General features: G+C 38.8%; 3 protein-coding genes across 4 annotated transcripts; all 3 read left to right on the top strand.

The window, feature by feature from the left end:
• Positions 1-239: 239 nt before the first annotated feature.
• Positions 240-4784, top strand: kctd13 (potassium channel tetramerization domain containing 13). Its single transcript, XM_072369099.1, has 7 exons — positions 240-676; positions 1567-1827; positions 2147-2316; positions 2489-2578; positions 2762-2814; positions 2950-3145; positions 3303-4784. Exons 2-7 carry the CDS (start codon positions 1590-1592, stop codon positions 3549-3551), a joined length of 996 nt encoding a protein of 331 aa, XP_072225200.1. The 5' UTR covers positions 240-676; positions 1567-1589; the 3' UTR covers positions 3552-4784.
• Positions 4785-5589: 805 nt separating this feature from the next.
• Positions 5590-10174, top strand: hirip3 (HIRA interacting protein 3). The gene is made up of 8 exons (XM_072369368.1): positions 5590-5695; positions 6365-6485; positions 6567-6714; positions 7500-7844; positions 7944-8098; positions 8821-8968; positions 9335-9433; positions 9825-10174. Exons 1-8 carry the CDS (start codon positions 5622-5624, stop codon positions 10010-10012), a joined length of 1278 nt encoding a protein of 425 aa, XP_072225469.1. The 5' UTR covers positions 5590-5621; the 3' UTR covers positions 10013-10174.
• Positions 10175-10412: 238 nt separating this feature from the next.
• antkmt (adenine nucleotide translocase lysine methyltransferase) lies at positions 10413-14160 on the top strand. 2 transcript variants are annotated; one of them, XM_072369405.1, is made up of 6 exons: positions 10413-10483; positions 11320-11483; positions 11592-11696; positions 11779-11919; positions 12675-12725; positions 13439-14160. In XM_072369405.1, exons 2-6 carry the CDS (start codon positions 11322-11324, stop codon positions 13628-13630), a joined length of 651 nt encoding a protein of 216 aa, XP_072225506.1. In that variant the 5' UTR covers positions 10413-10483; positions 11320-11321; the 3' UTR covers positions 13631-14160. The 2 variants fall into 2 exon arrangements, with proteins under 2 accessions (XP_072225506.1, XP_072225507.1); XM_072369406.1 differs by having other exon boundaries at positions 10457-10492.
• The last annotated feature ends 176 nt before the right edge of the window (positions 14161-14336 follow it).

The following is a 14336-nucleotide window of genomic DNA, read 5'->3' on the forward strand; positions in this document are numbered from 1 at the left end:
AGAGGGCGTTGGAAATCTAAATAATCAGATGCACTATACGTTATCTAAAGTACTTTGACGTCTGGTTAAGCATTCCAAACGGAAACAACTGATGACAGTGTTTTAAACAATCTATCTTCTGTTGTTCAATACATTGACGTTGACAAAGAATAAAAACTACCGGACAGCCAAACACTGAAATTGTTATTGTGTGGTATTAGCAATTGTAGTATTTTCCAAAGGAAGTACACTCGCATAGAAAGTAAACGTAGAAGAAGAAAGCAGCGGAAGAAGATTCTCTGGTTTCGTTTCCGAGTGACCTATTTAGCTTCTCACATTAGCATACGTTAATAATCAGGTTTTGAAACAATGGAATTAGCAGGTTTTGTTGTTGGAGTTAGTATGCTTTTATGGGTATAGTTAAACGTTTTTCCATCATAGAAGCGATACATAGCAAATTAGATTTTTTTAACCTAAAGCGTACACAAATAGCATAGTTGTAGTTCGCCACTTTGATTTAGCTAGGCTGTTGCGGTTAAAATGAGCTGTCTGCCGATAGTTGCGTTTTAAATTAATTTCTTATTTGGACAGTTTGTGGTAGCTGGTTAGCTGATTGTCAGTTGCTAGCTTATTAATGCTACACGTTTAGCTATCTTAGCAAGGTTCTCTCTAATCGCACCCTTGGATGTTCAGTGTGGTAAGTACATTTGATTCAAGCTAGCTTAGTATGATAAGCTTGATATCTTCGCATAATTGATTCTGCTTTCAGTTAATACTATAATTTATGCCATTTCCTGTTGCTGTTGATGTTAAGGTTATATGTTTTCTGTTTTATTACCCGGCTGTCCGTAACAGTGCTTCAGTCAGCTGACAGTCAGATTACTTACTATGTTACATTAAACAACGGGGGCTGTTTTGAGCTAATGTTTTATAGCTTAAATAATTACATAAGATAACTTCTTGATCTTCGTGTTTTGTCTGATTGGAAGTGGATAAAGTCAAAGTTATAGATTTAAAGTTGGGGTGTGGCTTTGAATTGTTTTGTACATGAAATGTGTTATACAAATACATTTGACTTTGACTTTGGCTGAAGGGTTAATTGATCTAAAAAAGTATGTGCAAATCCTGCTCAATACGTCTAACAGCTGAAAAAAATCCATATTTATGTTACATTTGTCAGTTTACACATAATGGACACTTTCAGTTCATCAAAGTATATGTTTCAATACAATTTAGAGGTTCTAGGTCAGTATTAAATGCCAGTGTTTGTAAAAATCCACACTGTGCGTAATGATTATACTTATATCTGTAACTTCTTGCAGTTGAAATTATTCATGATGTATGGCTGCCATTGACACAAATACTCATGTCCTTGGACAGGTGACCGATCAATGAAAAAAAATAATGTAAAGCATCTTTTTAAAGTGTTGTTTTACCACATGTTGTCTTAAGAAGGTGGTGTTGTTGTCCTGGAAGAGAGCACTCGCAAAGAATAATGTGTTCACTCAGGATAAAGGGGATCCTTTTAGAACAGCGATGTGTTTAGTCGTTACAGTAAACAAGCATCTATCTTCTTCTGCGTTACAGTCAGGAAGTGACTTCACAGCTCCATGTCTGCTGAGGCTTCAGTTGGCAGTGATTCTGCCGACTCTGCCCAGTCAGCTGTTCCCCAGCCTGCGTACCACAGCACAGACGAGCACAGAAATCCGGGTCTGCTGGGGAGCAAGTATGTCAAGTTAAATGTGGGTGGCTCACTGCATTATACAACTGTCCAGACATTAAGTAAGGAAGACAGCTTGCTGCGAAGAATATGCAATGGAGAGACAGATGTCACCATAGACTCCGAAGGTGAGTAGATGTGTCGGAAATGAATGAAGACAGTCTGAAATTAAAGCAGAATAATATCAATTCATTTCACATTGTATGTATTTATTACAAAAAAAAACATTTTTTGGCTTCATTTTAGTTGCTTTTTCTTCACAAAAGCTACATTTTGGCACGCAGGCAATCTCTCATTTTATTGGTAGTTGTATTTATTGCTCTGCATACATGCGATGTGCGTGTAACTGCTTCGTCATTCTCACGAAAAGGAAGAAAGAAAAGGACAAAGTAGTTTAAAAGATTCAGAGAGCGTTAGTGACTGAGAAAAATCTTACTGCCGTTCCAGGTTGGGTGGTTTTGGATAGATGTGGCCGACATTTTGCACTGATTTTGAACTTCCTGCGAGACGGCTCTGTACCACTTCCAGAAGACCAGAGAGAGCTGGATGAGGTCTTAAAGGAGGCCCAGTACTATCAAGTACAGGGTCTGGTGCAGCACTGCCTCAGTGCCATGCAGGTAAACTGTTTATAGACAGTTGATCACACGCAGGAATATTATGTTTTTTTTCTCGGCTCATCTTCTTTTTCATAGATATTCCAGAGAGCTCATTTGTACTAAAGAACTAATAATGTGATTATCACATTATAGAGTTGATGTTTGAACATGTTTTTTTTTTTTTTACTTTTAGAAACAAAAGGATGTCTTTGAAAGTGTGTGCCGCATCCCGATGATCACCTCAGCCAAAGAAGAGCAGAAGATGATTGCAACCTGTAGAAAGGTGAATTAAACTTGATCAAAATCAAATGGAGTGTTAACAAAGATTTGTGGCTGTAAACCCTTTGGTATGAAAGTAAAAAATATTCACTCGCGCCCTAATTTCCCCATCCCGTGCTTAAAAGAAGTTTTAAAGACGATCCAAACTCATGAATTATCCTCGCTTACGTCTGTTTCTTGTCCACAGCCTGTAGTAAAGCTGCAGAACAACAGAGGAAACAACAAATACTCTTATACGAGGTAAAAAGACCAACGGAGCATGTGTTGACTTGAACGCCACTTTTCAGCTTCATTTTATTGAGCCCTGTTGGTGCAACATGCTGCTTAATCTACACGGCTTGTAATGACCTGTTCTGTCTCTCTTCTTCCTGCCAGCAACTCTGATGATAACCTGCTGAAGAACATCGAGCTGTTTGACAAACTAGTGCTTCGATTTAACGGCCGCGTCCTGTTCGTCAAAGACGTGCTCGGGGATGAGATCTGCTGCTGGTCTTTTTACGGCGAAGGCCGCAAGATTGCGGAAGTATGCTGCACTTCCATTGTCTATGCGACGGAGAAGAAGCAGACCAAGGTACGGGTCACATGGCTGCTGAGGGGTGAAAAGAACTTTCTATCAATCTTGTTATGAAAAGTTATGTAAAAGGGGGAAAAAAACATAACATACACATGAAATAAGTATTGCTCTGCTAACTACCAAAATTTTCTTTTGTTGTTTGTTTTTTTTTTAGGTTGAGTTTCCCGAGGCTCGGATATTTGAAGAAACACTCAATATCCTCATCTATGAGAATAACAGGGGAGCTGGTCCCGGAGGCTTACACCTTTTAGATTCGAGAGGCTCGGGTTCGTCGCTGGGAGCAGGCCAATCGGAGGAAGAGGGCGCTGTGGGAGGGGACAGACGCGTGAGACGGATCCACGTAAGGAGGCACATAATGCACGACGAAAGAGGGCACGGTCAGCAGACTGTGTATAAAGACTGATTATGTAAAAAGAAGTGAGACATGGGAGAGTTCATTTGTGTTCCGTTTTTTTTTTTCTTTTTTTTCTCGAATACTTGCCGAATGAAAGGTGTTCTCGATTACAGCAATAGCTTGGTATTTACTTATTTCATGAAATGTCTTTAAACACATCTGCAGAAATTTAGAGGTTGATGACTGATTTGTCGTTGAAGTTTGGAGATGTTTACAAGAAAACAATTTGCGTACACTGAGAAGGAAACGGTGAAATCAGCTGTGACTGAAACTTTCAGAAATGTGATTTCAAATGTTAACGAACCTCCTGGAAGTCGCTGAATGGTACTCGAAGCCTAACTCGGACCCTGTAGATGGATTTTTGTTTTCCCGGAGCAGGCTATCTGCCATTAATGTGGGTGTTAATGGTACGCACTGGCAGCTTCTTTTGTGTTTAACTTGTAGGAAACAATGTCGGGTTAGTTTTGCTCTGTTGGAGGAAGAAGATGCTGCCGAGCAGGCGGGGCACAGAGGTTGGTGAAGTCGAGCCTTGACATGTTAACACTGGAATAAAACAGAAAAAGCCATTTTTATTGAGGATGTCTATGAATGAGATTGTTGAGCAGCTCAGTTTTCTTTTAAGTTATTACAGCTGTTGCTTCGAGGTGTATGTTTTTTTTTTTTTTTTATTATTATCATTATTAATTTATGAATCTAATTTATTGTTTGGTATTTAACTTTTGTATTGAATCCAATCTTTGTTGTTAACTAGTGCTCAAGTGAGTTTTAATTCTGGAATGATGGGATGCGCTCTACAGCACAAATAAGATTTTGAATTCACTCCTGTAAATGCATGAATCATGATATTACATTTAAGTTCAATATTTCAAGAGAAACTGTGACCACTTCTTCGACGTACGTTGTTCTGAGCCAGGATCTTTCACTTTTTTTCTTTTTTTTTGTCGTCTAATAGCAGATCACGATTTTCGCTTAAACGAATTGGCCTCACAGACAGTGTAAAGGTAGTGTAGATGGGATTGTATGTTTATTTGCCTCAGGGAGAGGATACGTTATTTCTTTTCACCGGTGACTAGTGTAAACCTAAGCACTCTGAATTGTGAAATGGGTTAAAAAAAAAAAACATTGAATGGGAGCAATATGTAGTTCAAACCCTTCACCGTGGAATACCTTGAAATATGCACTAATATAACTTCCGTCCGGTGGTCTTGGAAATGTTTTAAATAAATTGCTTATGAAATTGAACTTCAGCGTCTTGGTCTCATTGGTGCCTTTGTTTCAGAAGTGTTTTAAAGCTGACGAACGTGAACGCTGCATAAAACAAGTGAAGTGGCCTCTTTTGAAATTCTTGAGAAAGATTTGACACCGACAAAGGTTGTCGATCGGACTACTGATGCACAGAGGCGTGTGAAGTATTCAGGAAGGCTTTTTTTTTTAATGCCTAAATTAAGCACATCTCTGCACTCGAAGACATTCCACATCAAACATGACCGAAAGTTGTATTTAGACCAAAGATTGCTCGATTTAATTTTGATTACACCGTTATTCCTTCTTATTTACATAGACGATTAACCATGTGAGTTACAAGAACACCTCGTGTCATTTAAAACGTTATCCAAAAATGGTTCAATACAAACAGTGTTGCTGTGTTTCTGGTGCAGAATACACAGAATTCGAAGGGTAATTTAAATATATGATCATGTTGAAAATTCTAAATACATTATATTTGTTTTTTATGACTTTTGACAATTTTAAAAGTGGGTTGTGGACATTGTGCTGTAGATTAAGGAGCGATGTGTTTAAGTGTTGGGGATTTTGAAGTATTTAGACTAGATTACACACTTCGTGATGATTTTGTCACTGACCTTTGAACCCAACACGAGCTGGTTGTGCTTACATTCCATAAAACAATTCAAACCCAAACGTGAAATTGCATAAAATGATAATAAACCAAAATATAAAAACAAACAAAATGTAAAAATCTATTTTTTTTAATGAGGGCGTGTCTGTGCGTGCGTCACTTCCGGTTACGTTCGGAGATTCTGCCCCCGCCAAAAAAAGAAAGCTGCACAGAGAGCAACGATGGTGTCAGAGAAAGAGACAGCGGGTATTCGCAAGTTTGTGTGTGATCAGCTCCGTGATGAACCAGACCTGAGGTACATGTGAAGTCTGTGGAACAGTGTGTGGAAGCTAATTCTGGTGTTAGAAGTCGTAAGACCACACGCCCGCTTAACTTCGGTCGTGTGCTTGTTAACTGGTGCTAACTGAGTTAACAGGAAGACTGGAAGCAGGTTCGCTGTCAACTTACACCGAGCACAGATATGCAACGGTCTTTCAGATAACACCATCCTGCTACATGCTGCAGCATTTAAATGACTCTTAAATGACAGGTGGCGCAGCTGGAAAATCCTTCAAAGTTTTCCTGTTTGGTGCTCTCTAAATAAGTAGGCGACCTGGCTGATAAACGATTTAATTCAACCCTGAGTAAATGGTTAAAAACTGCCAGACTGTGAGTTTTTGAGCGACTCCGTTTGGTGGAAAGTGACAATAGAGCAAGTGCATTCTTTTTTTCCCCCCATGTTATCATATAATAAGTAAATGGAGCTGTATGTCAGAGTTTTGTCTTTGTCTTTGACTGTCAGTCGTGAGGATTACACGTTTCCATACATCTAAAAACAGAACAGTAGTCTTAATGTTGATATGGATTCATACCATGAGACTATTCTGGACTATACAGTTTTCAGATTCACTTTTCAGTCATTATATTAGAAAAATGTCTCATTCCTCGGACCCGCTGATGTATCCATTCCACTGTTTCATTTCAGCACGCTGACGTTGGGAATTTTAAAGAAGCGTTATCTGGCTCGTGTGAGATGTGAATCTTTAAGTCCGGAAGCAAAGAAACTCATAAAACTTGTAGTTGAAGAGGAACTCGTCAAAATGCAGGTATCCCACATTAGTGTCCATGGCGGGAAGCGTGCGTGTTAGTGTGGTAGTTATTACAATTAACATTTCTATTCCTACTAGGAAAATGACGAAGATGGAGGAGAGTTGGAGCCCAAGAAAGCACAGAACAAAAGGAAGAGAGAATTGGAAAATGAGGTGGTGAAAAGTGAGGGGGAACATGAATCCACAGCCAAAAAATTGAGAGCCAATCATTCAAGCTCATCATCAGGTAGGGTATAATCATTGTTAGTAATGCGTTTAGATAATTTCCTGTTGGTATTCACTGTAAATGCATTAGGAACAGAAGCAGCGCTGCAAGTGGTGATTGTTAACTGATCCGCACATAATCTTGATTATTTATGTGGTCTGAAAAATATGTCCGTTAGTTATCATTTCAGTCGTCATTGCCTGACAGATGATGCAGTTTGCATGTTCCTTTAAAGACGAGATAAGCTCTGCCAGCTCCTATGAGCCAAAAACGTGCTTGCAGCTCGGTCACAAAGCAGAGATACAGGCACAGTTGGGCCGAGCTACGGTTACAGCTCAACAGGGCTTTGTAATTGGGCTACTGTCCTTGTTCGTACACATATGTGGGAGGGGAAACATGCTATTGATTGAAGTCTGATGCCATAATGCTGTGGACTGTGTGAGGAAAAGTTCAAGTATGGCTGAATTCACTGCACACTTACTTGAATGCCGATCATGTCAGATGATGCTGCAGTTATGAAATCAGGATTATTTTAGAGCAGATCCATTGGAAATGCTTTAAGCAACCATCAGTTAACAAGTGTTCCTACTGGGCTGATTTTCAGTCGCAGTTACTGATGCATTGAGCTGTCTGACAACAGAAACCGAAAAATCTGTGAATGTGAGCACTGTCATGTGGAATTTAAAGCAATGTGGATACTGCAAATTTGGCTTCTATGAGGCAATCCTGTTTTACATTATCCGTAGTTGAATTTGTCATCTTTGTTGAGTCTAAAATCTGCAGTTTTGCTATGTGATTCAATACAGAATCTGAGGACAAAGAGGAGTGTAAAGAAAGCAGTGAGGACGAAGAACAAATCCAATCTCCATCTAATGATGCGGAGAAAAAGAGAAAGGGAAATAGTAAACGGCAGGTGAGTGATGACTCTACAGATGACGAAATTGATGAGTCAGAGAAAAAAGGGAACAAAAGTAACTGTGGTGACAGTCCAGAGGAACTGGTGAAAAAGAAAGAAAATACTACAAGAGGGATCAATACAAGTGGAGGAAAGAAAACGCCAGAGAATGACAAGGACCGTGAGAGTGATGCAGAGAGCCTTTCAGAAAAGAGTGACAAAATCAATGGGAGCGAGTCCTCTGACAGTGAAAAAGGTAAACGATTATATTTGTATGTCAAATAAGTGTTTATCTAGTTCTACAGTCACGTTTTCTTTCAAATGCTTTGATATGTGCGAACGTTGTGTCGCACAGAGGAGAAAGTCTCGGTGGAAAAGAAAAATGATGACTCGGACTCGGATTCGTCATCGCTTCCTTCTTTGGAGGATGAGAAGGACGGTAGGACAAAAAATGTGCCGAAGAAGAAAAAGAAAACGGTGAAAACAGATGAGAGCACCAGAGGCCAAAAGGTGGGCTTGTGGTTGATTCATTGAATCTAAATCTGAAGAATCAAATTTCAAGGATTTTTTTGTTATTTATGATGACTTTGTGATTAAAGATTGTAGTAATTTTACTTTTGGTCATGTGACCTGATGTAAAGTTTAAATGAAAACAATTTAAATATAGTTGGACTAATGAAACACTCAGCAGTGCAAACTGGTTGACTTTATATCTTTTACTAATTACAAAGAAGTAGCTGAAAGGTTTCATGAGTAAAGATGCATCTGAATTACTCTGATTTGTAATCAAATTTGTGAAAGATGAAGAGCAAAAAAAGCAAGCACAAAACAAAAAAACTGATCTTTAAAAAAAATGGTGCATGTTGGGTAATTATCAGGTTGAACATTTGTCTAATTTGTGCCTCCTCTCTGCCTCTCTCCTCCATCCTGTGACCCAGACACGATTCATATCCAGATATTTTGAGGGACATCTCAATTCTAAGATAAAAAAAATAGACCCTGGCAAGACAAAAGGCTTGCCAGAGGATCTATAAGTAAGGAAACGCTGGTGTGTGTCTTACTGAAGTCTGCTCGGTTTCCACTGTTTGACGGGGGCGTGACTGCAAGAAAATCTATGTTTAGAAATTGTAGCCGTGTCTCATTTTTCCTCCTCTCGTGTTATTAGTTGGAAATGAGGTAAGAGAAAGACCCCTTCACAACTTGTCTGTTGGTTTTTTTTTTTTACTCCTCAGGATGATGACAAAGCAGTCGTAAGGCTCAAACGCTACATTGCTCTCTGTGGTGTGAGAAGGAATTACAAGAAGCTGCTCGACGGCTGCCGCTCCATTCGCTCCAAAGTGGCTGCACTAAGGAAGGAGCTGGAAGAGCTCGGTGTCCTCGGTCAGTGGGATCAAACCTTTTTATTAGAGGATACATCCTGGCCATTTTGGCCCATTATTCAATTCAATTCAATTCAATTTTATTTATATAGCGCCAGATTACAACAATTGTCATCGCAAGGCACTTAAGTAATATAGTCCAATTCAAGCCAATTGGAATTCAATTCATTGTAATCATAATCCAATTAATTCATATAGAGCCAATTCAAAAAAGTATGACTCGATTTAAGCTGGTAAATTACTGTCTGACATTAGTCTGAAATTTTTAATTTGTCAATAGTTTTCATTTGCTTTTCACACCACACACAGTTTCAGTGACAGATAACCATGGGTTACAGTGTTGTGGGTTTTTTTCTGTTTCATTTAGGTAAACCATCTATTGAGAAATGCAAAAAAGTCCGAATGAAAAGAGAGGAAGCTCAGGAACTGGCTGAGCTCGATGTCAACAACATAATCACCTCACAAGGTATCTGTTTGCCTCTGTTCCGATGAGTTTTCTGGAGGAGAATAGTCGCTGAGTGTTACTTTCTTAGCACATTCGATGCAAATTAACTTGCACTTGTACAAACTATCATCATTTGTCTTTTATTTGTTGGGTATCTGTTATCAATTTGAGATGTTTACACACATGGGAAATTGTCCAGCATTCTTAACAGTTTTTATCATGTTGCATAGTGTTCACAGCATTCTGTAAGTCATTGGATTGTAGGTGTTGTTTATATCTCGATCAAGACAAGAAATGCATCTTTTGGTAGATCATTGTTTTAACCCCATCATCATTTTGATATGGTTTAGCCCGTACAATAGGTTTTCATATGAAACTATTAATGAGCCTGTTTGATGTGGATATTTTTCAGGTCGACCTAAACGGAGAGGAACCACAGGAGAGCAGGAACAACAGGACCCTTCATCCTCCACTTATCAGCGCACTTTGAACTCTGGTTCCGATAGTGACGAGGAAAATGATACACACAAAGGGCGTAGAAAAAATTCACAGTGGGCCAACCTGCATGGGATTATCAGCGATGATGCAGACAGTGACTAATTGACAGTTCCACTTTCATGTGTTGGGGGTGAATTGTTCCTCCTCTTTGTTTGTTAGCACACTGAGTATTTGCAGAACCATTTGTTATGATTGTAAATAAATGTTGTTTGAAAATGTTGGTTAACTGTTGTGTTCCATGTCTAATAAAGTGTTGTGATTAAATAGGTTATTTATTATTTATTTCTGTAACTATGATTGAGGATCAAGGGCAAGCAAAGTAATATTGAGCATTTGCTGGATTGAAATAGTATCAATTAAGAATGCCCCGAGTTCAAGCAATGGATCTGCGCTCTTCTGTAAGTAAGGTTAACATATAACAGAAAATAATACGCAAAATAATATTAAGTGAAAACTTAAGTCCACAGAAATGTGTGCAAATCGTTTTCGGAACTAACGTCAACATGCAGATATACGGAATATTTCGCTGAGGGACTGTCCTACTGTATAATGTGTCCGTCCGCACAACTGCAGGTCAATAAGGTTTTTAATTTTGAAATCTATTGAAGTCAGCACGTTTTTGCATTTCTTTTACGTTGGGAAGCATGATGTTTACTCGGTTATGGTTTTCCCAGCTTCTGGTCAGTGTGAATACTTGTTTTTTAGCCGGAAAATGTATCTGGATACGAAGAACTCCGTACATGACCCCGCAAAGTGCTAGCAACCGTCTGTCAGGAATGTCTTAATAAAAATAAAAAAAGATACATCGGTTACTCCTACATAAAAGTGCATGTGTTATAATAAGAAAAATAATAAAGAAAAGCTCTGACAGTTTTGGTACATATTTTATGTCGGGTGTATAAATGTGTGGTTAAATGTCTTACAGTTAATACAAATCTGATGAATGACTTAATAACAATGAACACCCACGGATGTGTAGACTTGAGTCTGACACTGACAGTGCCAGTGAAAAATGTGGACATGTCTACATTTACTGAAGCAGTTTACTGTGATAATGTTTTCAACTGTGGTTCAAGCAGAAACTTGATCTACAGCATCATCACCTGTGAATTTACTCCAACTAATACATTTCTATGAAAATTACATTGAGAACCAACTGCATGATTCCAAGGTGTGTTTGTAACACTGTCTTGAATGTGTAAGCAAAAGAGAAATGCAAAAGTGAAGGCAACTGTACAGAGATGCCAAATGTATGATTATATGTACTGGTATATATAAACCAAGCCCCTCTCTGTTAGAATGAAAAAAGTAGTTTTATTATTATATTCATTTAATGATAATGTCGCCATCCGTTTTAGTATATTTATTTTCTACAATTCACTTGAACACCACCTGCTTATTTTATACAGGAATGGACGATGACATGCCAAATGAGGCTTTTGCTGAGTTCAAGACCAGGCATCTTGGAGGCTGGGGTGTTGCTCAGATAGCTGCTGGCACTGGCCTTGCTGTTTATGCTATGTGGGTGGGAATTCTTCAGCCAGGCTTCCGAAAAGTCCCTTTGAAGCTACAGGTGTGATTCATTGTTCTGAAAACTTTGAATTTGTGTTGAAGTGTTTGTAAACCTTTGAAAGGCTGAGGAAATGTAAATTTATTTTTCTTTGTTTCAAATTTCTTCAAGGTCCCCTACATGCCTGCCAGCAAAGCACAAGTACATAATGTGATGTCATTGCTAAGAGGCCGAAAGGGAGGCCTTGTGGATTTAGGATCTGGTGACGGTCGTATTGTAAGTAGGAGCAAGGTAGTTGGAGTCCTCTTCCTCGCATTGATTAGTAACAGGTTTTGGTTATTGTCACTCAACCCTTAAGGTCTTGGAAGCCCATCAACATGGGTTCAGTCCTGCTGTTGGTTATGAGCTCAACCCCTGGCTTGTTCGGTTGGCTCATTTTCACGCCTGGAGAGCAGGACACCATGGAAAAGTGTCATACAGACGAGAGGATCTCTGGAAGGTTTGACCTTTTTCACTTGTATCATAGTATTGATAGTTCATGGTGGAAATGGGCCCAATAGGACCCCTAGTCATACAGGGGATTTTGAACCCAGGTCACCCACATGAAAGTTGGTAATCTTACCTCTACACTATCCACTCCCTATATATCTGCATATCTGCATAAACTCTTTGTGTGATACCACAAAGATGGCATCATAGACTTTTCTGGCTGTCTCTATTCCAGGTGATCACACTGACTCATTCAGAGTCTACCCACGTTTCTTTTCATGGCATTCTTGAAGCTGAAGAGCAACCCAAAGCGCTTTACAGAGCAAACAAAAAGCAAAACTTAAAAAGGCTCACGCATGGAAATAAAACAAAGTAGGAGATTAGCAACACTTAATGTAAATAAAGCAATGAAACTTAGCAATAAAAGCAAAATGGGTTCAAATGTACAAAAAAATAAGCGCGTTAAAACAATTATTGCACAAAAGACAATGAATTAATAGATATAAGTTCTTTCGGGGGTAGGTGTATACAAACATTTACCTGGTGCTTTATGGCAGGTCATTTGTTTTGTTTATTCAGCAAAAGCATTTGCTTCCATGAATGTAACATGGTCAGGGAGTAAATATTTAGCCAACCACGTACTTCAAGAACATCACTGGAGCACTTTTTCTATTTTTATGGGATAATCGTACCAGTTTCATTGCAAAATCGTAGACATTTTAGTCTGTTTATGTTCTGCTTTGTGTCATTGTGTCATCATCACAGGTCGACTTGACAAAATGCAAGAATGTCACCGTGTTTTTGGCTCCCAGTGTGGTGAGTAACTTAATGCGCACATAGCTATAAAACGTGACAAGGATATGTGCCTTTCGGGCATTGAAGAGGATCGTTTCTCTTGTCTGTCAGCTGGGAGGCGTTTGTGCAAGTTGACATGTCGCAACAGTTTTATGAGACATTCAGTATCCCACTGACGGTGAATCACAACCATTATGTAATGCAATCAACTTGGTGCGATATGTTAATATCTAAACACATTTTCTTATTCGTGTTTTGTTGTTTACATAGTTTTTATTGATAAAAATGTTTCAATAGGGTTTTTATTCAGTGCTTTATGTCTATCGAGAATCGGAACGTGCAGTTTGGGCGTATGTTGAATGGCAATAAAGTAAAGTGATGGTGGTTAAGCCAGGTGGTTCAAAAATTCATCAGAGGGAGTCTGAAAAAAAGTGTTCCTTTCAGACAAAGTCAGACAAAGTCTTTTCAGACAAAGCTTTTTGGTCTTTTTTTTAAATTCTCATTTATGTTTTTTGGCAAATGAATCATAGTCAGAATAGGAAGTGGAGAGCGTCTGTTGTCACGACTAAGAAATAAAATGCAATCAGTAACATGATTTCTCAGCTGAGATTATATCATCAGATGTGCATATTGACATGATACTGATATTTTACCTTTTTTTTTCGACTTCCCTTCTTTTGATGCATTACCGGGTTCAAGTTTTTTAGGAACTCATTGTTCTCTTGTGCTCTTAGCTTTCATTGTTGCAGGAAAAGTTGCAGGCTGAGCTTGCTGACGATGCCTTAGTGGTAGCTGGTCGTTTTCCCTTCCCCGACTGGACGCCCTGCAGAACCGAGGGACATGGTGTGGACAGAGCCTGGGCATATAGCATGCAGGCACAAAGGCAGCACATCTTGAAGAGAAATGATAAGCCCACAGCCACATAGAGTGACCCAGAAAAGGAACTAACCCAAAGGAAAGGATCCACCTGACGTCACCTGGATGTGAAAGATCAGTTGGCAGTTTGATTGCATCTGAAATGCAGGAATAGATGCATTTTAACGAATGGAAGGGAGTTGACGAGACAAAGCATGAAATGTCTTGTGTTCGTTTTTAGGAATTAAGATTGAATTAGGATTCTATAATTACACTGTGCAAATGCTTTCTCACTGGTAGGAGGGTGTATTCCTGAAAACTAAAGTTAGAAATGTGTTTTTGCATCAGTCAAAGCTGCTGTGTGCTTTGTAAATTGATTGTAGCACTTCCATGAACCCCATGGAGTCCTGAGTGTATAAATTATACAAACGTAACATCAGTCATACTTTTTATTGTATGTATGTTCTTTTAAAGATTCTTGACTATGACTGAAAAAAATGTTATTTTGTTTTTAAAAGTTGTTGTGTATCTCTCCTGTGTGACATGCATACCTCTACATACACATAATAGAAACTTATCCTTTTTGAGCTGTAAATTTCATGTATGTATCTGTAAACAATACATTTTCTCTTGACCCTTGCTGTTTCTGCTCCACATCATTTCAAGGGAAACCGCTTCCCTGCATAATTCACAAGTTCTTATTGTTTCTATTTCAGAAACATCTAAATTACTTTTTGAGTGCGTCAGTTTTCTTTTAGCTCGATGTTTCTAGCATTT

This window comes from Leuresthes tenuis, unplaced genomic scaffold (assembly GCF_036924035.1).
Source record: "Leuresthes tenuis unplaced genomic scaffold, fLeuTen1.0.hap1 SCAF_17, whole genome shotgun sequence".
NCBI classification, from domain to species: domain Eukaryota; kingdom Metazoa; phylum Chordata; class Actinopteri; order Atheriniformes; family Atherinopsidae; genus Leuresthes; species Leuresthes tenuis.

Bases quoted from the DNA above. Each gene is read 5' to 3' on its own strand.
- kctd13 (XM_072369099.1), top strand. From the start codon at position 1,590: ATGTCTGCTGAGGCTTCAGTTGGCAGTGATTCTGCCGACTCTGCCCAG. The intron at 2,815-2,949 runs GTAAAAAGACCA...TCTTCCTGCCAG, and splicing joins AACAAATACTCTTATACGAG to CAACTCTGATGATAACCTGC. The intron at 3,146-3,302 runs GTACGGGTCACA...TTTTTTTTTTAG, and splicing joins CGGAGAAGAAGCAGACCAAG to GTTGAGTTTCCCGAGGCTCG.
- antkmt (XM_072369405.1), top strand. From the start codon at position 11,322: ATGGACGATGACATGCCAAATGAGGCTTTTGCTGAGTTCAAGACCAGG. The intron at 11,484-11,591 runs GTGTGATTCATT...AATTTCTTCAAG, and splicing joins AAGTCCCTTTGAAGCTACAG to GTCCCCTACATGCCTGCCAG. The intron at 11,697-11,778 runs GTAAGTAGGAGC...TCAACCCTTAAG, and splicing joins GATCTGGTGACGGTCGTATT to GTCTTGGAAGCCCATCAACA.
- hirip3 (XM_072369368.1), top strand. From the start codon at position 5,622: ATGGTGTCAGAGAAAGAGACAGCGGGTATTCGCAAGTTTGTGTGTGAT. The intron at 7,845-7,943 runs GTAAACGATTAT...TGTGTCGCACAG, and splicing joins GTCCTCTGACAGTGAAAAAG to AGGAGAAAGTCTCGGTGGAA. The intron at 9,434-9,824 runs GTATCTGTTTGC...GATATTTTTCAG, and splicing joins CAACATAATCACCTCACAAG to GTCGACCTAAACGGAGAGGA.